General features: G+C 41.1%; 1 protein-coding gene across 2 annotated transcripts in view; it reads right to left on the reverse strand.

The window, feature by feature from the left end:
- Positions 1 to 23,188, reverse strand: part of DENND4C (DENN domain containing 4C) — a 245,983-nt gene that overhangs the window by 106,553 nt on the left and 116,242 nt on the right. For both annotated transcript variants that reach the window (XM_073636528.1, XM_073636518.1), the window contains exons 9-10: positions 7,743 to 7,887; positions 684 to 859 (exon numbers count right to left, since the gene is read on the reverse strand). In XM_073636528.1, coding sequence (XP_073492629.1) covers positions 684 to 859; positions 7,743 to 7,887 — 321 coding nt within the window. The remainder of the gene's footprint in view (positions 1 to 683; positions 860 to 7,742; positions 7,888 to 23,188) is intronic.

The following is a 23,188-nucleotide window of genomic DNA, read 5'->3' on the forward strand; positions in this document are numbered from 1 at the left end:
CTACTTATTCCTCCTACACAGCTGATTTTGTTTGATTTAATGACTGTATTTTAGGCTACGTGTTATCTACTTTTTCATTAACAGCTGTTGGTATCATTTTGTTCCCCATAAACTGGACCATGTGCATGCAAAATCCATAAATTGTGCAAGTGTAGATGGAAGAGTTGATGCAAAAGACAAATTCATTTTTATTTCTGGTTTATGCATTTTGCAGGTTAATTGACAAAAAACTAGATCCATGGTTTTTGAAAGCATCTTAACTTTACAGCATTTTACCACAAATGCTTAAGGCTTCATTCATATGGGTACATAGACTCATACCTCTGTGCGTAGAGTTGTGTTTATGTGCCTAGGGAATGACAAGTGTTCCATGCAGCCAGCCTGTCAAAAATTGATGAGATGCTGAAAGTGAGTGGCTGTACAGATCTTCACACACATGCCAGTATTTATATCCTACAGGGACGGAGATCCAATTAGCTGTTCCATCCCTCAGTGTCTCATTGATGTTGACAGTCTGGCCGCACAAACACCCATCATTTCCCAGGGGGCATAAACAAAAATTCCCTGCATGTAGGTACAAGTCTAGATGCTCACGTGAATGAAGCCTTAAACATTTGCACAGTACTGCGTGTGTGAGAGAGTATATTATTATATAAATATGTGACTCTACTTCAAACACTTACGTGTAGACCATGCTTGTGTCCAAATCGATGCACACAACATCCTGGGGTGGGTCATATAAATCAAAATATCGAGAGTCGACTCCAACAATAAATGGGATAGGAGCACTAAGTACTCCTGCCAGAGATAAGGGGCACAAGGGAACATAAGGGCACTGCCACTGGAAAGGGAAGATCATCTAGAGACAAAATCAGGAATATGTAATTTCTATACAGACAGCTATACTTCTAAGCCTAAATAACATTGCATCTTAATGTATATGAACATAAAAAGGCAGACAAATGAATGTTCCTGACCAAAAAGGTACTAGATTAGCTCAGATAGGCATAGCCTAGCATTCACACAGCCAGAATTAGCTGAAGCTTTAATAAAAAAAAAAATATGATTTTATAACCAACAGTGTTATAATATATTGTGGCCTGAATTCAGGAACATTTGTCATAAAAGGTTCACCAAAAAGGCAACCTTCCACAAGGTTCTTTATACAAATATCTCAGGACAAGCTGTTAGAGAACATCCAAATTCAGTAATGTGATAACAGCATGATGGGCAGATATCTTCACACTAAATTTTATCCTTGTCAAAACCTAAGGTTCCAGCAGCATAACATTTTAAAGAGGATAAATCAGGAATAGGTAATTTGGTCTAAATCCCCACCTTTTAAATTGTTATAATACAGCATGCTTCCTCAGGAATAGGTGTATATGCTATGTAACTGTATTTTCTCCCTGTCAGAATTGAAATATCAGCCCAGTGGCAGGCTGTAAAGACCCCATTGGAAGCAGACCTTTCTCCTGTTGGAGATCAAGTCAGATAACACTCATTCTCTGAGATGTTGGAAGAAGTTAAAACTATCAAAAGCCCTCCTTTACATTCATGCTTTTCTCAAACACAATTTCCTAAGTGTCTGTTATCAGAAAGGAAAAAGGGCAGCCTCACACCCTGACACTACTCTATAAAAGGAAAAGAGAAAAGTGAAAAAACAAACCTCAAAAATTCCCAATATAAAAGGCTGCCTAAGCAAAAATGAATGAGTAAAAAGGGTATTACATGTATCCATTTGTGGCTGGTTCTCTTTAAAGTTCTGTAATGTATACACACAGATTTCCAACTAAACAAAAAAAGCCCTCGTCATTAACGTGCAAATGGGACAATGAGTGCAACTATTGAAAGGTTTCTTTTCTTTTTTTTTTTTTTTTTTAACCTTAGTGCAGATAATATATTAAAAAGGTAAAACACCTTTGCCTTTATAACCACTTGAGACTATCCTTATTTTTCAAAAACAAATACATATCCGTTACATAAAGAATAGGTTACCCCTACTTCACTCCAAGCTCCTTATGCAGCAGAACAGAGGTTATGTGATCACTTATAAAAAAAAAAAAAAAAAAAAAAAATTATATTGCAGATAGATAGATAGAGGGTTTGCTTTCATTTCATTGTTTCAGTTCTATTTTAAAACACAATGGTTTATTTTACAAAGTGAGGGTTCATATACAACTTTAAAGTTGATGGTTAGGTATGGATAGTTACATTGGTCAAACTTGGTCAAACAAGTATGCATATGCCATATCTGAGAGACTTGTGTGAAAACTGGAAGCAGTGTAGTAGGTACCACCAACTACAGTAATCACCACTAGCTTCCGGGTCCCTACTGCTTGGTGAACACAGGACGTTGCTCACGCAACATGCACATCATTTAGAGATGCATCACATTTTTTTCCAGGAATGTAAAGAGCTCTCAGTATGGGCGAGGTGGAGATTGTGACATCACCACCCACCTCTCCACCTCATCCAATCAGCTACTGCTCAGTCCAAGTTGGACCAATGTAACTATGCCAAAATATCCATACCTAAATTTCAGCTTTAATGGTCCGGTTGTCCATTTTTCATTAAATGATTTCTTGCTGTGTTTTTCTACCTTCTTCTGCTCTTTTGTAATGTCCTCTGTAAGCTCCCGAATCTCTTTCCCCTTTTGTTTGTTTGGAACAAACGGTACACATTATAGAGCAGTGCACATGACTGCAACCAAACACAACAAATCCCATAGTCCCTAGTCCATCTTCTGAGCGAGCAAGAGAGGGTGGCTACGTTCCTACATACAGATGGAGAACAAATGTAGCAACCCTCTAAATGGAAGTTGGATCACAGCATGAAAAAAAAAAAAAAAAAGAAGATTATGTGGCAGAGCTTGTGTAGAGCAATAAAAAGGTATTTTTTTCAGTTAAGAGAACATACTTGAAAATGTTTTTACAAACCAGTTTAGCATAATTTTAAGGAATATATTAAAAAATTTGCATATATGTACACATTGAAGTTCAGCTGATTATTTCTTTTTTTTTTGCTCTACAGCTTTGGTGACATGCATACTTTTAAAAGCGGAAGTTTAGCCTTTTATTGTTTTGTTTTACAGATGCTGCTTATTTTTAATAAAGGATGTCCCTTGTCGAGCAGCCAGCTGAATCCTGTAAAAATTGTCATTGCAGGGATGCCCTGTCCTCTTCCTGTGGCTGAACTTCCGGAGCACATGGGGTTAATAGCTTCGGGCTGAGCTTCTGTAAAAAAAAGCTCCCGACAAGGACCCACCTCCTTCTTGTGCATGGAGAAAAGTTCTTTGATTACTTTCTGTCTAACATGATCTGTTTAATAGGAAAAGTCTGAAAAATCACAGGATTCTCTTCCCTATTCAGTGTTAGACCCCTTTAACACAGAGGCAGTTTTCAGGCGTTTTAGCGCTAGAAATAGTGCCTGTAAAACTGCCTCCCATTCTCTGCAATGTGTGCTTTCACACTAGGGCGATGCACTTGCGGGACGTTAGAAAAAGTCCTGCAAACAACATCTTTAGGGCGGGTTGGGGGCACTATTAATAGCGCTCCCAAAACACCCCTGCCCATTGAAATGAATAAGCAGCTCTTTGAAAGCGCCGCAAAATGTGTTTTTTTTTTATTTTTTTAAGGTCCTTAAAAAAAACGGCCAGCTAGCTCCCAGAAAGCACCGCAAAAACGAGCATCGCTTTAGCGCTAACAGCACGGCGCTGCAGTGTGAAAGGAGTCTTACAGGCAGTCAAAGCAATCCACGGGAACTGTTTAACAGCAGCTCAGCCTAAAGCTATTAACCCCCTGCACGCCAGAAGTCCAGCCACAGGAGGAGGAGGAGGATGGGGCACACCTGCAGTGTCCAGAATCTAGCTGCCTGCAAAACATTGGACATCCTTTATTAAAAAGTAAGTAGTGTGTGTGTGTGTGTGTGTGTGTGTGTGTGTGTGTGTGTGTGTGTGTGTATATATATATATATATATATATATATATATATATATATATATAAAGCAATAATAATAATAATATTATGGGCTAAACTTCAGCTTAAAAAAGTGACCCTGTCACCACAGATCAAATGTATAATCTAGAAGTATATAACAGTCTGCTTGGTCTATCAGTAGCTTCTTTGTACAGTGGGGATAATTATTTGATCCCCTGCAGATTTTGTAAACTTGCCCACTTACAAAGAAATTAAGGGTCTATAATGTTTATCATAGGCGTATTTTATGATAGAGACAGAATATCAACCAAAAATCCAGAAAAAACACATGATACGAATGATCAAAAACACATGATACGAATGATCAGTGTGTAATATAAGTATTTGATCCCCAAGCAAAACATGACTTGGTACTTGGTGGCAAAACCCTTGTTGGCAAGCACAGAGGTAAGACATTTCTTGTAATTGGTTACCAGGATCCTCCTCTTCTGGGGTCCCTCAGCGGTGCTCCTGGCTCCTCCCCGCATAGAGTGTCCACGACGGAGAAGCGCTCTCCTTGGTGGACACCCGAGTCCTGCATGTGTCCATTCACAGAGTGCAGGACTCATGCCCACCCCCCCCCGCGTCATTGGATTTGATTGACAGCAGCAGGAGCCAATGGCTGCACTGCTATCAATCTACCAAATCAGGACACAAGACACCTGCAAGAGCTGGTATGCTCGTTCCTGGCCGAAGAATGACAGCGTTCAGGTAAGTAAAATAGGGGGGGGCTGCAGCATGACAGAAGGGTTTTCACCTTAATGCATAGAATGCATTAAGGTGAAAAATCATGAGGGTTTACAACCCCTTTAAGGTCTAGAGACTGGCTAGACCACTCCATGGCCTTAATGTGTTTCTTCTGGAGCCACTCCTTTGTTCCCTTGGTGGTATGTTCTGGGTCATTGTCATGCTAGAAGACACACCCACGACCCATCGTCAGTGTTCTGGCTAAGGGAAGAAGGTTCTCATCCAAGATTTTACAATACACGGCCCCATCCATTTGCCCCTGAATGCAGCAAAGTCGGCCTGTACCTTTAGCAGAGAAACAGCCCCCAAAGCATAATGTTTCCACCTCCATGCTTGACTGTAGGAATGGTGTTTTTAGGGTCATAGTCAGCATTTTTCTTCCTCCAAACACAAAGAGTCGAGATAATGCCAAAGAGCTTAATTTTGGTCTCATCTGACCACAGAACATTCTCCCAATCCTTCTCTGAATCACTTAGATCTTCATTGGCACACTTCAGATGGGCCTGTACATGTGCCTTCTTGAGGATGGGGACCTTGCGTGTGCTGCATGATTTCAATCCTTGGCAGCGTAATGTGTCATCAATGATTTGTTTGGCGATTGTGGTCCCAACTGCCTTAATATCATTCACAAGCTCTTCCCGGGTAGTTCTGGGCTATTCTTCCTCACTTTTCTCATGATTATCCTTACCCCATGAGGCAAAATCTTGCCTGGATCTCCATACTGTGGGCGATTGATGGTTATTTTGTATTTCTTCCATTTGCGAATAATCGCTCCAACAGTTGTCTCCTTCTCACCAAGCTTCTTGCTAATGGTCTTGTAGCCCATTCCAGCCTTGTGCAGGTCTACAATCTTGCCCCTGATGTCCTTTGACAACTCTTTGATCTTGACCATGATGGTGAGGTTTAAATGAAAGAAAGATTCTATGGACAGGTGTCTTTTATACACATAACGAGTTATTGTTAGAAGCACCTTAAACTGACAGGACTAATCTGTGTACCATACAGTTGTGCTCATAAGTTTACATACCCTGGCAGAATTTATGATTTCTTGGCCATTTTTCAGAGAATTTGAATACCACCACAAAAACATTTCTTTCACTCATGGTTAGTATTTGGCTGAAGCCATTTATTATCAAATCAACTTTGATTACTCTTTTTAAATCATAATGACAACAGAAACTACCCAAATGACCCTGATCAAAAGTTTACATACCCTGGTGATTCTGGCCTGATAACATTCCCACAAATTGACACAAAGGGGGTTTGAATGGCTACTAAAGGTAACCATCCTCATCTGTGATCTATTTGCTTCTAATTAGTGTGTGCGTATAAAAGGTCAATGAGTTTCTGGTCTCCTGGCAGACCCTGGCATCTTTCATCCAGTGCTGCACTGAGGTTTATGGATTCTGAGTCATGGGGAAAGCAAAAGAATTCTCAAAGGATCTGCAGGAAAAGGAAGTTGAACTGTATAAAACAGGAAAGGGATATAAAAAGATATCCAAGGAATTGAGAATGCCAATCAGCAGTTTTCAAACTCTGATCAAGAAGTGGAAAATGAGGGGTTCTGTTGAAACCACGGTCAGGTAGACCAACTAAAATTTCAGCCACAACTGCCAGAAATATTGTTCGGGATGCAAAGAAAACCCCACAAATAACTTCTGGTGAAATACAGGACGCTCTGGAAACATGTGGTGTGGCTGTTTCAAGATGCACAATAAGGAGGCACTTGAAGAAAGATGGGCTTCGTGAAGCTTTCTTCTTCTGCCAGAAGAAAGCCATTGCTACTCAAATGCCACAAAGTATCCCGCTTACAATACCCCAAATAGCACAGAGACAAGCCTCAAACCTTCTGGTACAAAGTCATTTGGAGTGATGAGACCAAAAATTGAGCTTTTTGGCCACAACCATAAACACTACATTTGGAGAGGAGTCAACAAGGCCTATGATGAAAGGTGAACCATGCTTACTGTGAAACACTGAGGTCGATCGCTGCTGTTTTGTGGATGTGTGAGCTACAAGGGCACAGGAAATTTGGTTAAAATTGATGGCAAGATGAATGCAGTTATCAAAAAATACTGGAGGAACATCTGCATTCATCAGCCAGGAAGCTGCGCATGGGATGTACTTGGACATTCCAACATGACAATGATCCAAAAAACAAGGCCAAGTTGACCCGTCATTGGCTACAGCAGAATAAAGTGAAGGTTCTGGGGTGGCCATCTCAGTCTCCTGACCTCAATATCATTGAGCCACTCTGGGGAGATCTCAAACGTGCAGTTCATGCAAGATAGCCCAAGAATTTACAGGAACTGGAGGCTTTTTGCCAAGAGGAATGGGCAGCTTTACCATCTGAGAAGATAAAGAGTCTCATCCACAAATACCACAAAAGACTTCAAGCTCTCATTGATGTTAAAAGGGGCAACACGGTATTAAGAACCAGGGTATGTAAACTTTTGATCAGGGTCATTTGGGTAATTTCTGTTGCGATTATGATTTAAAAAGAGTAAACACAGTTGATTGATAATAAATGGCTTCAGCCAAACACTAACCATAAGTGAAAGAAAAGTTTTTGTGTTATCATTCATATTCTCTGAAAAATGGCCAAGAAATCATAAATTCTGCCAGGGTAAACTTATGAGCACAACTGCATGAGCCAATACTGTAGCCAGCCTGTGGGAGTCAGAATTATTGTTGGTTGGTAGGGGATCAAATACTTATTTTACTCACTAAACTGCAACTCAATTTATGACATTTGTATCGTGTATCTTGGTTAATATTCTGTCTCTATCATTTAAAATACACCTATGATAACAATTATAGACCCTTTGTAAGTGGGCAAACCTACAAAATCTTCAGGTAATCAAATAATTATTTTTCCCACTGTACAATAAGTTGCATTTTTCTTTCACCTTTGACACTTCCTGGAGTGACAAACACTCCCTGAAGAGACAGCCAGCAGCTGTGTCTTGTATAAGAAACAGAAGTATGAAGCACTTTACAAGTTCATGTTTACTTACAGCCACAACGGCTTCAGCCACACCAGTCAGGACCGCTGGTCGGAGTGAATGGAGGAGGATTTTGGTCTCTAGCAGTACAAAATGCAGCAAGGTGGCACAGTTATCTGGCCCCAGACTTGTCACCAATGTACTAAAATTTGCTCCACTGCAAGAAGCAAAAACAGATTAAATTAAAAATGAAACACAAACCATGTAACAAAAACATCCAACAACTAAAGTGAATCTTGCATCCATTACTTCATAAAGACCTTCAGACCAAGAGCAATGGCACAGTCTTAAAACTGTCATGGTTGATAGAAAGTTTGTAGAGAAAAAATATAGCTCTGTTTACCTATATCAAACCATGACAAAACTACTGCTGTCAGAAAAGGTATCGGCCAGCTAGTCCATGCTCTTGCCCTCACTCTTATGTGAGTTACTTGGTCTCGCATGCACCAGATAAGACTTGAACTCAAGTAAACTAAATGTCACCTGTTCACTATTTAGCCAAGTAGTAAAGAATGCTGATGCTGTAGTTAGGTGATTTTATACTTGTAAATTGTAAAGTGGTATTAAACCTCAATCCAAAAATGTAATATATTGCAGCTTACCAATCATTAGATGTGATGGCTGCATTTTTTTTTTTTTTTATGGCATTTTTCCCCTGTTTTCACATGGTGACCTGGCTAGTTACACATCTCCTGTATTAGAGTGGCCCCACTCTGGATGAGGACCACAGGGGACATCTTTGGACAGCAGCATTGTCAGTCTGCACGAGGGGGGATATTAGATGCACTAGCAGATTTAGATACACTAACAAATTTAAGCCAATTTCCAGCTCACACTTTATAAGCAGTTACAGCAAACAGTTTTTTTTGCTTTTGGGATAAAGGTTTAACATAAATCCTCATTGGTGTTACTGACAATATGGACACCACCTGCTATCTTAAGTTGTTCCTCTTATGCGTGTAGGGACTGGAGTACCTATTGAAATGGAAATCTCACAATCCTACTTGTGTGCATGAGTGGAAAACTGTGAAACCTACCTACACCAGTCAAAATTGCCCAAAACAATGATACAATTCGGGCGAGTTGGATCTATGCCAGGGTTTGACTGAATAACCTAATAATCCTACCACATCTTGGAATATTGTGGCACCTTAGGCTAGTGTTACCCCTGTAACATTCTAGGCTTACATTCAGCTAGTTGCTAAATTCTTGTCCTGTGAAAATTATGTCCTTTTTATGCCCCCTCTCTTCTGCCGCGCCCCCCCCCCCCCCCCCCCATCCCTTTCCCTCTTCTCCCTTTCCTGAACATACTTTATTTTTTTTTTCAGTTTCCTACCCGGTCTCGCACTTCATTCTTCAACCCTGTCTCCAAGCACTCTCGCTGACTAGCATTCCATTATTTGTGACTGTGTATACTTTGCCAAGAGAATTATATATATATATATATATATATATATATACATATACATATATACACACACACAGTATCTCACAAAAGTGAGCACACCCCTCACATTTTTGTAAATAGTTTATTATATCTTTTCATGTGACAACACTAAAGAAATATCACTTTGCTACAATGTAAAGTAGTGATTGTACAGCTTGTATAACAGTGTAAATTTGCTGTCCCCTCAAAATAACTCACAACACACAGCCAATAATGTCTAAACTGCTGGCAACAACAGTGAGTGCACCCCTAAGTGAAAATGTCCAAAATGGGCCCAAAGTATCAATATTTTTTGTGGCCACCATTATTTTCCAGCACTGCCTTAACCCTCTTGGGTATGGAGTTCACCAGAGTTTCACAGGTTGCCACTGGAGTCCTCTTTCACTCCTCCATGACGACGTCACGAAGCTGGTGGATGTTAGAGACCTTGCACTCCTCCACCTTCCATTTGAGGATGCCCCACAGATGCTCAATAGGGTTTAGGTCTGGAGACATGCTTGACCAGTCCATCACCTTTACCCTCAGCTTCTTTAGCAAGGCAGTAGTCTTCTTGAAGGTGTGTTTGGGGTCCTTATGTTGGAATACTGCCCTGCAGCCCAGTCTCCGAAGGGAGGGGATCAAGTTTTGCTTCAGTATATCACAGTACATGTTGGCACTCATGGTTCCCTCAATGAAGTGTAGCTCCCCAGTGCCGGCAGCACTCATGCAGCCCCAGACCATGACACTCCCATCACCATGCTTGACTGTAGGCAACACACACATTTGTCTTTGTACTCCTCACCTAGTTGCCATCACACACACTTGACACCATCTGAACCAAATACGTTTATCTTGGTCTCATCAGACCACAGGACATTGTTCCAGTAATCCATGTCTTTAGTCTGCTTGTTTTCAGCAAACTGTTTGCAGGCTTCTTTAGAAGAGGCTTCCTTCAGGGATGACAGCCATGCAGACCAATTTGATGCAGTGTGCGGTGTATGGTCTAAGCACTGACAGGCTGACCCCCCCACCCCTTCAACCTCTGCAGCAATGCTGGCAGCACTCATACGTCCATTTCCCAAAGACAACCTCTGGATATGACGCTGAGCATGTGCACCCAACTTCTTTGGTCGACCATGGCGTGGCCCGTTCTCAGTGGAACCTGTCCTGTTAAAATGCTGTATGTTCTTTGCCACCGTGCTGCAGCTCAGTTTCAGGGTTTTAGCAATCTTCTTATAGCCTAGGCCATCTTTATGTAGAGCAACAGTTTGTTTTTTTAGATCCTCCGAGAGTTCTTTTTCCTTGAGGTGCCATGTTGAACTTCCAGTGACCAGTATGAGAGAGTGAGAGCAATAACACCAAATTTAACACACCTGCTCCCCATTCACACCTGAGACCTTGTAACACTAACGAGTCACATGACACTGGAGAGAGAAAATAGCTAATTGGGCCCAATTTGGATATTTTCACTTAGGGGTGTACTCACTTTTGTTGCCAGTGGTTAAGACAATGGCTGTGTGTTGAGTTATTTTGAGGGGACAGCGAATTTACACTGTTATACAAGCTGTACACTCACTACTTTACATTGTAGCAACGTATAATTTCTTCAGTCTTGTCACAATAAAAGATATAATTAAATATTTACAAAAAAGTGAGGGGTGTACTCACTTTTGTGAGATACTGTATATACACACACACACACACACACACACACACACATATATATATATATATATATATATATATATATATATATATACATATACACACATACATACACACACATACATACATATACACATACACACTAGGGCCGAAACAACTAATCGACAACCAATCGATTATGAAATTAATCGATTACTATTTTCATAAATCGATTAATCGGCCAGTAACATAATGGGGTTAAAAAAACTAAAATTGGCCCTTTAGAGTACAAAAAGAGCAAATAATTGCTACTGTAAATTTTACTTTCACTGTTGCACAGTAAAAAAAATGAACCCATTACAGTAGCGATTATTTGCTCTTTTTGTACTATAAAGGGCTAAATTTTTTTTTTTTAACCCATTATGCTACTAAATATCTTAGGCCTGGTTTACACCTGTGTGTTTTTTGGTGCTTTTTGCAGAAATGCCCTACAGTTAATTTAACATTCACATCTGTGCTTTTTTCAGCTGCTGCGTATTTGGAAAGGGTCACACAAAACGGCGCTTTTTTTGGTTCAATATACTTTAATGAAGAAGCTGCAGAAAAGCATGTAATGCGTTTTTGCAGCAATTTGTGTTTTCTTTTAATCTGTCCATACAACAAATTGGCCAAAAAAAGGCATAAAAAAAAATGCAAAAACGCAAATCGCAGCAAAATCACGTGCGCAAAAAATCAAAACACACAGCAAAAATCACTGCAGAAACAGATCAAAAGCAAACTGCATAAGTGTGTACCGAGCCTTATGCTGGCCACACGGATCAATTTTCAGACGAGAATATTCACACAAAAATCTTTGTACATTCGCTAAATGAAAGAATGTGGTTTGAAATTTTCACTTGCTTTTAATATTCAGTTTTAAAACGAATGTCATTTCTGAGCGAAAACCACATCCACTGTCTGAAAATTCCTTTGACCAAGAAGTTTACTATTATTTCTAAATTTTCCCGTCACTGTGGTTGAAAACAAATGTCGATTTGACCCCAGTAACTATTAGAAAATCGAACGAAGGTTCTTAAAATTAAATGTTTTTTTGAAGGAAGACATTGTTTTTGTATAGCCAGCATATAATATATTACAGTTCTGTTTGAAAATCTGCAAAACAGTCTAACTTTTTTTTCTTTTAAATAAAAAATATTGATCTGATATTGATTGAGTATATACAGTATATCTCTTCTGTCCGATATTCTCAGAGTGGATTAGATATTTTGCTCCCTAACCATATAGTTGGTTATTTATATTTACCACTGCATATAGATACTTAAGAATAAATTGCCTTTTTCTTAACTTAACATATTAACAAAATTATACACCACACTTTTTTAAAGGTTATTAACCGATTAATCGAAACAATAAATCGGCCAACTAATCGATTATGAAAATAATCGTAAGTTGCAGCCCTAATACACACACACTTTTTTGTACCCTTTTTTATGCTGCATTTGGAGGCACTTCCTCATAAGGTAGCTGCTGATTACTGCTACTACTGCTGCTGTCATCGTTTGTACAAAGAAAACAAAACAAACAAAAAAATAAACAAACCACAGACTTCTTGGCCAGATCATCAAGTGAAAATAGACAAAAATGACTAAAAAAGAAAACTAATGCAGCCACCACTTCTAAAAATTAGTAAGCTGCAAATATAAGGTTTGCTTTTGGATTTAACACCTCTTTAAAGGGCATCCGTGAATATAGATAAAGATATGGGAGCTAGCATCACTTATTTACAAAAAAGTGGGTTTTTTTTTCCCTTTATTAGGAAAATTAAGCAAAACCCATTTTTTTTGCTCAAGGACACCAGTGGCAAGACTGATTGTGTTCAATTTACCAAGTCAGAACAACTGCTGTGGTCTTTTGAGTGGCTCACAGTGCCCTATTGGGCTTTGAATATATTTTATAGCTTGGAAATACACAAAATATATAGAAATATCATCACTGGCAAACATAAAGCTCCAACCATGTCATTTTTTTTTTTCTTCAGAAATAGCCTATAATCAAGTTAGCAATGACAGTTTCCATATATATTTTTCATATACAGGACAAGTGCACTTTATTTTACTGTATATGTCCAGACAAAATTTTTTTAAATAAAATGGGGAAGGCTTAGAAACCCTGTCAAGTATTACTGCTATCCATGGTTCAATTAGAGAGATTTCACCTCACTTACTGTCTAGTAATAACGGCCTAAGCAGACAGGAAGTGAGGGTAAACCTGCAAAAGCAACACAGTCAATGTTTTTTTCTTTAGTAGGGGAAACCTAGAACCCTGTTTTTTTATCATCTATGATTTCCAATCTTCCTGTCTTCTGAAACTGTTGTCATTGTGATAGTAAAAAGTAAGAGGACAAGCTCTAAAACTGAGCCCTGGACAACACTGGGGGGGGAACAACTTTCAACTAATCCTTCTATCCAAAATAAGGTTTTGGATGGACATACACTATCATTTTCAAAATGTTTAATAATAATTGCTTCTTTAAAATACAATGTAAACGTTACTGCACCTGCACACCAACCAATTACTGTAGACTCTACAGTGTAGAGGTTAAAAACCTTAAGCTGATCAGCCCTTTATGGTCAGAATTCAATAGTATCTAAAAACTATAAGGCCTCATGCATACTGGACGTTTGACGTTTTTACAGCAGCTGTTTTTGGCTGTTAATGTTTTTTTCTACAGTCATTAAACTCTCCATCATGTTATCCTATGTGTCCATGCACACATAGGCTGTTATCAGCAGTTTTGAGCAGTGGCATTTTTTGAGCAGTAAAGAAACCCCAAAACTAGTGGGTTCTGAGAGATGTTTTTCAGCTGTAAAAATGCTCTAATGCTGATAAACGTCGATAAATGCTCAAAAACGTCACTTACCAGTCTTTTTTTTTAATGTTTTTGATCCATTGGGAAAAAAAGAATAAATATATATATATATATATATATATATATATATATATATATATATTTTTTTTTTTTTCTTCAAAAGAAAAAACAAACGCTAAAACGCTAAAGCCGAAAAACGCTAATAAACACTAAAAAACGCTATTGCAAAGACGTTGAAAAAAGTTGAAAAACTCACTGCAAAGCTAGTGACGTTTTTATAACGTTATTTTAAAGCCCAGTGTGCACGAGGCCTAAAAATTGTACTTAAACCAACTGGCAAGTTAAACAGTTTGTAAATCACAGTGGCAAGAACCTTTTTTTTTTTTTTCCATAAAGAGTTTATTCAGTTTAAGAACATACACAAACTGAACAAATCTGATATATACTTCTTATAACAAAAGATATCTATACCATCAGATTGGTACTCTTTAAAGATACTTAGGGAGACAATCTGAAACATAGTGAACAAGAACTGAACTTGTAATATACCAGTAGTGTATAGGGGCAGAGGATCTCTTTCTCATTTTTTCACCCCCCCCCCCCCTCCCCCTCTGGACACCAACCAAATGAGGGGACAGATAAGTGGTTAATTCTTGACCAACAAGTAATGCTATGTGCATCGCAATAAAGCTAACCAGGTATCAAAAGGAGGGTACCATAACGTAAAATGAATCATGTATGTTCAATGTGCCTAGAATCAGAAAGGACAAAAAGAACAGAGAAAAGAAAATACAAACAGAAAAAAGGACAAGGAGTGGGGAGACATGGGAGTAAAGATAAGGGAGAGGGGGGAACATTAAGGGGGGAAGAACGAAAAGGGGATATCAGGAGGAAACATAAGTAGACCCGCGCTCGCCCCCCCCCCCCAACCCCATCCCCCGGTGTCCCACCAACCATCGCAAAGGTCATTTAATCACTCCGCGAAGTGTGTTGACGGTATCCCTCGGTGGTAGAGAAGTGTGACCAGCAGGCATAAAGCATAGAGAATTTATGAACTCTGTCTTGTGCAATATGGATCAGTTCCTCCATCTCTTTAATTTTGGAAATTTTTGCGAACCATTCCCTGATCGCTGGGGCGCGGGTGGACTGCCACAGTTTGGGTATACAAAGTGTGGCCGCATTGACCATGTGCATGGCCAGAGATTTGAAATAGTCCCTTCTGGGTATAGAGGTATGATGTAGGAGAAATTGAGCTGGGGAATAGTCTAGATTAAATGTTGTGACATGTGTGATGATGCTGTGGACCTCCCTCCAAAATGGTTGGAGGATCTCACAATCCCACCAAACATGCAGCATAGTGCCTATCTCCGTACCACACCTCCAACAAGTGTTAGGGATGGCAGGCGAGAACTTATGTAGACGCGAGGGGGTTCTATACCATCTAGTGATCACTTTATAGCAGTTTTCCTGGATAGCCACATTTAGCGACCCTTTATGTGTGTAGTCATGAATAGTGTTCCAGTCTTCCGTAGTCAATGGAGTGTTTAGGTCTCTGGTCCAAGACAATTGTGATGGGGTCGGGGTCTCGGTGGGCGTTTCCGATATCAGGGTGTATAGGAGGGAAATTAAGTGTCTCTGCGGTATTTTGCGATGGCATAAGGTCTCAAATGGTGTAAGTTGTCTCGTCCATTTTGTTAGAGGGGCCTGAGTCTCCAGGAAGTGTCTAATCTGTCTATAAGTCCAAAAGGAGAAAGAGGTAGTTTTAGAAAGCGACCTCAGTGTTTCTAAGGAAATGGGTTTTCCACTGGAGAAAAACTGTTGAGCAAACACGTCCTCAAAGGGCCATTCCTGTTTCAGAAGGTTGTTAGATGTCCCGGGTGGAAATTCTGGGTTTCCTCTAAGGGTCGTTAGAGGGCCTGGGATAAGGGTGGAATTGCCACTCAGCAAAGACTTCTTATAAGCTAGAAGAGATGGGTAAATTAGTGGGTGAGTCAAGACGGGGTGTAACCAATTTTTGGAGGGGAGCCAAGGAAGAAGATGTAGCGGTCCAGACAAAAAAGCACCTTCAAGGAAGACCCATGACTTGTGAGAGGGATGAATATTCCAATCGGTGATTCTTGTAAGATGGCAAGCCACATAGTACTTATGTAAATCAGGCAGTCCTATCCCTCCCTTAGATTTGGGTTGCGCGAGGCGTGTGTATTTGATGCGAGGAGGAGAGTTTCTCCATAGAAGGACAGAACAGGCCTTCCGATAGGTCACGAAGAAAGCTGCCGGTAAAGAGATCGGGACTGCTTGCATCAAGTAAAGTAGACGTGGTAAGATGATCATCTTGATCAGGGCAGAGGGACCAAACCATGAAACATTTAGACCTGACCAATCCTTTAGAAGTTTTTGGAACTTCATAATCGCCGGATGATGGTTAACGAGATAAAGATCAGATAGCCGGGCAGGAACTTGGATACCCAGATATGTGATCGCATTTTTATCCTACCTAAAGGGGAACAAGTCTTGGCAATGGGTCATTTCCTGAAAAGGGAGCGTGATATTTAGAGCATGGGACTTGGTATAATTAATTTTTAGGTTAGAGATTTTCCCAAATGACTGTAGATCTTTGAGGAGGTTCGGTAGGGAGATGCGAGGCATTCTTAAGGATAGGAGAATGTCATCAGCAAAAGCTGCCACCTTAAACTCCCTCCCCTTCACTGTTATGCCTTGTATGTTTGGGTTATCTCTCAGTCTGTTGAGGAGGGGCTCTAAAGTCAAAATATAGATTAAAGGGGAAAGGGGGCATCCCTGGCGCGTGCCATTGCTGATAGGGAAGGCGCTCGACAGGTGGCCATTAACCCTCACCGCTGCAGAGGGACCGGAGTATAAGGCCATTAACATGTGATAGCATATGGCTTCCCAGCCCGATAGCCAACAGGACCTCACGCATATAGTCCCAAGCAACCCTGTCGAACGTCTTCTCAGCGTCTAATGAAAGGAAAAATCCCTGGGTCTTAGATGTTGCGAGCCAGTGGTGTAGATTTAGCGTGCGGATGGTGTTGTCTCTGGCTTCTCTGCCAGGGACGAATCCCACCTGGTCCAGAGAAACGAGGTTGGGAATAAGGGGCGATAGTCTGTTGGCCAATATTTTTGAGTATAATTTGACGTCAACATTTAAAAGTGAGATCGGTCTATAATTGGCAACCAACTCTGGGTCCTTTCCCTCCTTAGGTATCACCGTTATATGAGCTGTCAACATTCCCTTTGGTCTGGGGATCTGAAAAAGCGTTAAAGGTCGCTAAAAGGTTGGGCGTAAGGGTATCAGTGAAGGCTTGGTAGTACTGGAGAGTGAAGCCATCTGGTCCTGGGCTTTTGCCCGCTTTCATTTGTTTCAAGGCCGTCTCCAGTTCTATCACCGAGATACGATTCTCAAGGTCAAGAGTCTGTTGGGAGGTGATTGGTTTCAGACTGTATTGAGAGAGAAAGTCTTTGATATGTTTAGAGCGTGCTTCAGGAGTGGTTTGAGTCATGTGGTTGGTCTGTAAATTATAAAGACCAGAATAGAAGTTCTCAAATTCCTTGGCTATTTCTTCATTCTTGGTACGGAGAGTTCCCCCAGGGCCCCGGATGTGGTGAATTATAGATGAGCTTTTAGAATTTTGTATCGACCGAGCCAGAAGTCGGCCGCACTTGTTGCCCTGCTCATAGAAAACTCTCTGGCCAAGAATGTATCTTCTTTTGACGCCTCTGTCTAACTCCTCTAATAACTGGGTGCGTGCGTGTGTTAAGTTTTGGAGAGTGGATTGTGCTTGCGTCAGTTTGTGAGTTTTCTCTAGGGATTTGATTGTATTTAAAAGGGAATTAATAGTTTCTTGTTGTTGTTGTTGTTGTTAAGCTTTTGCGGCCAGTGAAATCAGTTCCCCCCCCCCCGTATAACACATTTGTGGGCTTCCCAGATAGAGATCGGTGAGATATCCGGGTTCGAATTTTCAGAGAAATATTGTCGGAGTCGTGTGTGGACGTGTTCTAGTACGACTTCATCCTTGAGTAAAGAAGGATTCAGTCTCCAGATCTTAGTTCTGAAATCTGTGTCAGGGAAGGATAGAGTGAGTGTTACCGGATGGTGGTCAGACAGGAACATAGGCTCTATAGTGGACTGATGAAGGGCGGGCAAGTCAGTCTGGGAAATAAAGAAATAATCGATCCTAGAATATTTCTGGTGTGGAGCTGAATAAAATGTATAGTCCTTAACCGAGGGATACAGGGTACGCCACGCATCATGGAGAGCTAATTTATGGAGCTGCGTTTTAATTTGTCGCAATGCTCTGTATCTTAGGATAGATGTACCCGAGGAGGAGTCTAATATCGGGTTAAGGGGAACATTGAAATCTCCTCCCATCACAACCAGTCCTCTCCGAAAAGAGGTTAGAAGTTCACATATTTTCCTAAAGAATGCCACCTGATGGTCATTGGGGCAGTAAATGTTGGCTAAGGTGATTGGTTTGGATGCGTAAGTCCCCTTAAGAAAAATAAATCTGCCCTCTGGGTCTATGAGAGAGTCTGATAAGTGAAAGTTTGCACTTTTAGCGATAATTATTGAGACTCCTTTGGTTTTGGCCTCAGGATTCGTGGCGTGAACTGGTGTACGATATATGTGATTGGAGAGTTTAGGGGTGGCATCCGAGCGAAAGTGGGTCTCTTGCAAAAAAATAAAGTGTGCTCTGTGTTTGGTGAGAGACGTTAGGACTTGCGACCTTTTTTCCGGTTGGTTTAGGCCCTTGACGTTAAGGGAAATACATTTCAACGTCAGGGAATGTGTAGCTGCTGCTTTTGGATTCATAGTTAAATTGAAGCAAGTCAGTTATTCTACCACCGCGATCTTTGGGGTTTAAAAACTACCGAAGGGAAGGGTCTGGGGAGCTCGCGAGGGCCCAGTCAGATAAAGGGTTTTGAGTGGCAAGAAACTTTAACCCATTTCACCACCCATTTTCCAAGCAGTGTACTGAAAAAACAACCTTTTGACTTACAGAACTTGAAACTACTAAACTGCAAATGTTTGGTATTTCCCCTTAAAGAGATGTTGGGCAGTCTGCCTGTGTGGATGACTGCCTAGCACATTCAGTTTAACTTAGGATGAATTTGTAAAATTTTCCATTTCCACAAACACAGGCTTAAAGTGAAGCTAAAGGAATTTTCTTTAACAAACAAGTTATACTAACCTGCTGTGTGCAATAGTTTTGCACAGAGGAGCCCTGATCTTGCTCTTCTACGGCCCCCCCTTTGGCACTCTCTGCTCCTCGCCCCTGTCAAGTGCCCCCATAGCAAGCTGCTTGCTATGGGGTCACTTGTGCAGGCTCAATCCCGAGCTGCTCAGATTGTGTCTATTGACGCACAGAGCACAGCTCGGCCCTGCCTGCCCGCTACCTCCGCCTATGGCTCCCGCTGCTGCCTCTGTCCAGTGAGGACAGAGAGAACCGAGAGTACCACTACTCTCTTGCACAGCGCTGGATTGAGATCGGGTTCAGGTAACTATAAGGGGAAAGCTGCACAGAGAAGGTTTTTCATCTTAATGCAGTGAATGCAAAGAGGTAAGAAAACCTTTTACCTTTAAAACCACTTTTTTTTTTTTTTTTACAAATTCTTTTTATTGTTTTATGCTAAAAGAGGTACAATACAGAGCCTCAGGGCATACCCCCGCTCATGAAAAAGAAAAAAACTCACAGTAATGAAAAACATCGAATCTTTACACACCCAAACTTGCTGCTAAGAAATAAAGACTATAAGTGCTTCTGTGCACGAAATATACATTCAGAGAGTGTTCAGTACACCTGTTCTATAAATGATCAATTACCTCCTCCCCATAGTACCCAGGAAAGCTTAAACTGATAAGTAGGCACTGTAAGACATTAAGCACATACAGCAAGATAACAGATCAGACCTAGTAAGGTAGAAGACGCAGGTTGAGCCCTCCCCAGGGTTTCCTGCTCTACAGTAGTGAAATATCGGACCCCAAACCTTATTAAAATTATGAGGGCATCCCCTATTTAGGTACATCTCTTTGTTTAAAGGAATGCCCGAATTAACCAACGACTTTCACATGTTCAAGGTGGGGACAGAGGAAGCTCTCTATTTGTGTACTGTTAGTTTCCGAGCATAGAATAGGAGCAAACTCAATAGAATGCAAAGGGCTCTAGAGGGAGCTAAAGCATTTACCAGACCAAGGATGCAAACATCTGCCTTTTGTGGCGCACACACAGTGGTTACCTCAGTGATAAACTGGAGGATTCTTGACCAGCATACTTGTAGGGAGGGGCAGCACCAGATCATGTATAGATAATTGGTCGGATCAGCTTGGCAAAGCCAACAACACGATGGGCAATTTGGATAAATCTTGTGTAGTCTCGATGGTGTGAAGTGATATTTATGAAGTATTGAGCCAATTGTGTACATGTGAAAGCATGGCAGCCACAAAGTAGAAGAAAAAAAAAAAAGAAGATCGGGGCAGTCGAGACCGCCTTGAGTCCACAGCCTCTGAAGTAGAGATAGTGGAAACCTAAGGGGACAGGACCCCCAGAGGAAACTAAAAACATGGGAGTTAAATTGGGGATCCACTTGGGGAGTGGTGCATGCATAACATATAGCAGGGGTGGAAGTAGTTTCATTTTCAGCAAATTTATTTTCGTGATTAAGGTCAATGGAAGCTTGGCTCAGGTTTAGTTTTGAAAACTTGGAGATGGGAAAAAAAATTAAGTTTACAAAAATCCTGTACTCCAAGTGAAATATACACTCGTAAGTACGTGATCTTTTCTGCCCAGCATAGTGGTAGCAATCGGTCTGCTACTAGTGTGGCAGCAGGATCCACTGGCAGGGTCAGGGATTTGTCCCAATTACCTTCAACCCGGTCATAGTGGCAAAATGTGATAGCAAGTCCAATGCTGCCCGGAGGGCCCAGGGTCCCGAAGGAAAATAATGAAATCATTAGCATAAAGGGCCAACTTTTCCTCCAGGGATCCATCCTGCAACCCCTCGAACCGCATCAGAGGACAGGATGGCCGAGGCAATGGGCTCTACCATAAGGGAAAACAGGGCTGGGAAGAGAGGGGATCCCTGTCTGATGCCGCGTTCAATAAGGAAGGTAGCAGAGTCCCACCAAGTTTAATTTGGGCTATCGGCCGTTGATCAAGCATTTTGATCCACTTGCGGAAGGCAGGACCGAAAAACCAAAAACTGTTAGCACCTCTTTCTCCAAGGGGAGCTGCAAATGGGTAAATACTCTTTGAATGTTGACATCTGTCGACTTGCATGGCATAAAGCCAGTTTGATCAATGTTGTCCAAAAACAGGAGAATCTTCATCAATCTGGTAGCAAGGATTTTGGTGAGAATTTTTAAAACATCATTTAAAAAGTACTATTGGGCAATATGCAGAACATTGTGTGGAGCCCTTTCCAGGTTTTGGTATCAAAACTATGTGGGCTTTAACATGAAAATGATTCTGGACAGCTGCACTTCCAATAATCCTTTTTATTGAAGCTTCATATGACAAGTGGTTAACAGATGGAGCAGGGGACAAAGAGGTAGACGCGTTTCGTGCAAATGTTAACGCTTAGTCATAACCTAATGACTAGTGTGTGTGAGACTCTCTCACCTGGAGCAGCTTATTTTGTTTCATTATGTGGGCTTGAATAATGGAGTCCGGTAGAGTACCATCCTCCAAACAAGTGGCATACAACTACTGGAGTCTCGGGGGCAGATCAGTGATATACATTTTGTACCAGTCTCCAGGGAGACAATCCGGGCCTGGAGTTTTTGGAGATGGGGAGAGAGCAAGCAGTGGCCTCGACCTCCTCCACCGAGATACCAGCATCAAGCAGTGCAACTTAGTCCTCATCGTCCTTGCCAAGGTTGGTAAGGTCAGTTGTCGCAAAATGGCAAATGCATCGGTAGAGGTGGGCGATCGATATAATAAAGCATAATAGTCCCGAAATCCTTGTAAAATAGCGGGGGGATCCGAAGTGGTCCCATCCCCATCACTCTGAATAAACGGGACTACAGATTGGTATTTGGGATCAGAGACCAGATTAGCAAGAAGCCTCCCGTTCTTATCACCAGATTCAAACAACGTAGCTTTAGGGAGTTTAGCTTCTGTGATAGGACCAGAGACATGTAAGGAGAGCGATCTAAGGGCCGGTCCTCAAGACTCTCCGAGGCATACTCATTTCTAGCAGCTTTAATGGCTGATATATAGTAGAACCACTTTAACAAGAATAAACTTATAATGAAGAACTCCCATCTATTTGAAAATATTTAAAAAACGGTATTGATATTACAAAGAACTAATTAACAATTTTACTTCTTTATGTCTCTGCAAAGACTTAGATAAATGGCTATCCAAATCTGTAACCTAAACCAAAAAAAAAATGTATTTTCCCCCACACTAATCACCATCATGCTGACAGCTAACTCAAACAGAACATAATAGGGACTTTCTAACAGCATTGTGGGAGTTGGGCTTTTTCCTGATTCAGAACTGCTCAACAATAATGCAGAAAGAAAAAAAAAAGGAAAAATTGAATAAACGGAATCTACAATATCGGACAAAAGGTATGGTGCCAACATAAAAAGTACATTTCAGAAAGAGATGCAATTTTTACTGCAAGGCAAACAACAGATTTTTTTTTCTGGTTACTCACCGTTAGGGATGAGCCGAACACCCCCCTGTTCGGTTCGCACCAGAACATGCGAACAGGAAAAAAGTTCGTTCGAACATGCGAACACCGTTAAAGTCTATGGGACAACACGAACATGAATAATCAAAAGTGCTAATTTTAAAGGCTTATATGCAAGTTATTGTCATAAAAAGTGTTTGGGGACCTGGGTCCTGCCCCAGGGGACATGGATCAATGCAAAAAAAAGTTTTAAAAACGGCCGTTTTTTCAGGAGCAGTGATTTTAATAATGCTTAAAGTCAAACAATAAAAGTGTAATATCCCTTTAAATTTCGTACCTGGGGGGTGTGTATAGTATGCCTGTAAAGGGGCGCATGTTTCCTGTGTTTAGAACAGTCTGACAGCAAAATGACATTTTGAAGGAAAAAACTCATTTAAAACTACCCGCGGCTATTGCATTGCCGACAATACACATAGAAGTTCATTTATAAAAACGGCATGGGAATTCCCCAAAGGGGAACCCCGAACCAAAATTAAAAAAAAAAAATGACGTGGGAGTCCTCCTAAATTCCATACCAGGCCCTTCAGGTCTGGTATGGATATTAAGGGGAACCCCGGCCAAAATTTAAAAAAAAAATGACGTGGGGTTCCCCCTAAATTCCATACCAGACCCTTCAGGTCTGGTATGGATTTTAAGGGGAACCCCGCGGCAAAAAAAAAAAAAAAAAAAAACGGCGTGGGGTCACCCCAAAAATCCATACCAGACCCTTATCCAAGCACGCAACCTGTCAGGCCGCAGGAAAAAAGGGGGGGACGAGAGTGCGGCCCCCCCTCCCTCCTGAACCGTACCAGGCCACATGCCCTC

This window comes from Aquarana catesbeiana, linkage group LG01 (genome assembly GCF_042186555.1).
Source record: "Aquarana catesbeiana isolate 2022-GZ linkage group LG01, ASM4218655v1, whole genome shotgun sequence".
NCBI lineage: Eukaryota > Metazoa > Chordata > Amphibia > Anura > Ranidae > Aquarana > Aquarana catesbeiana.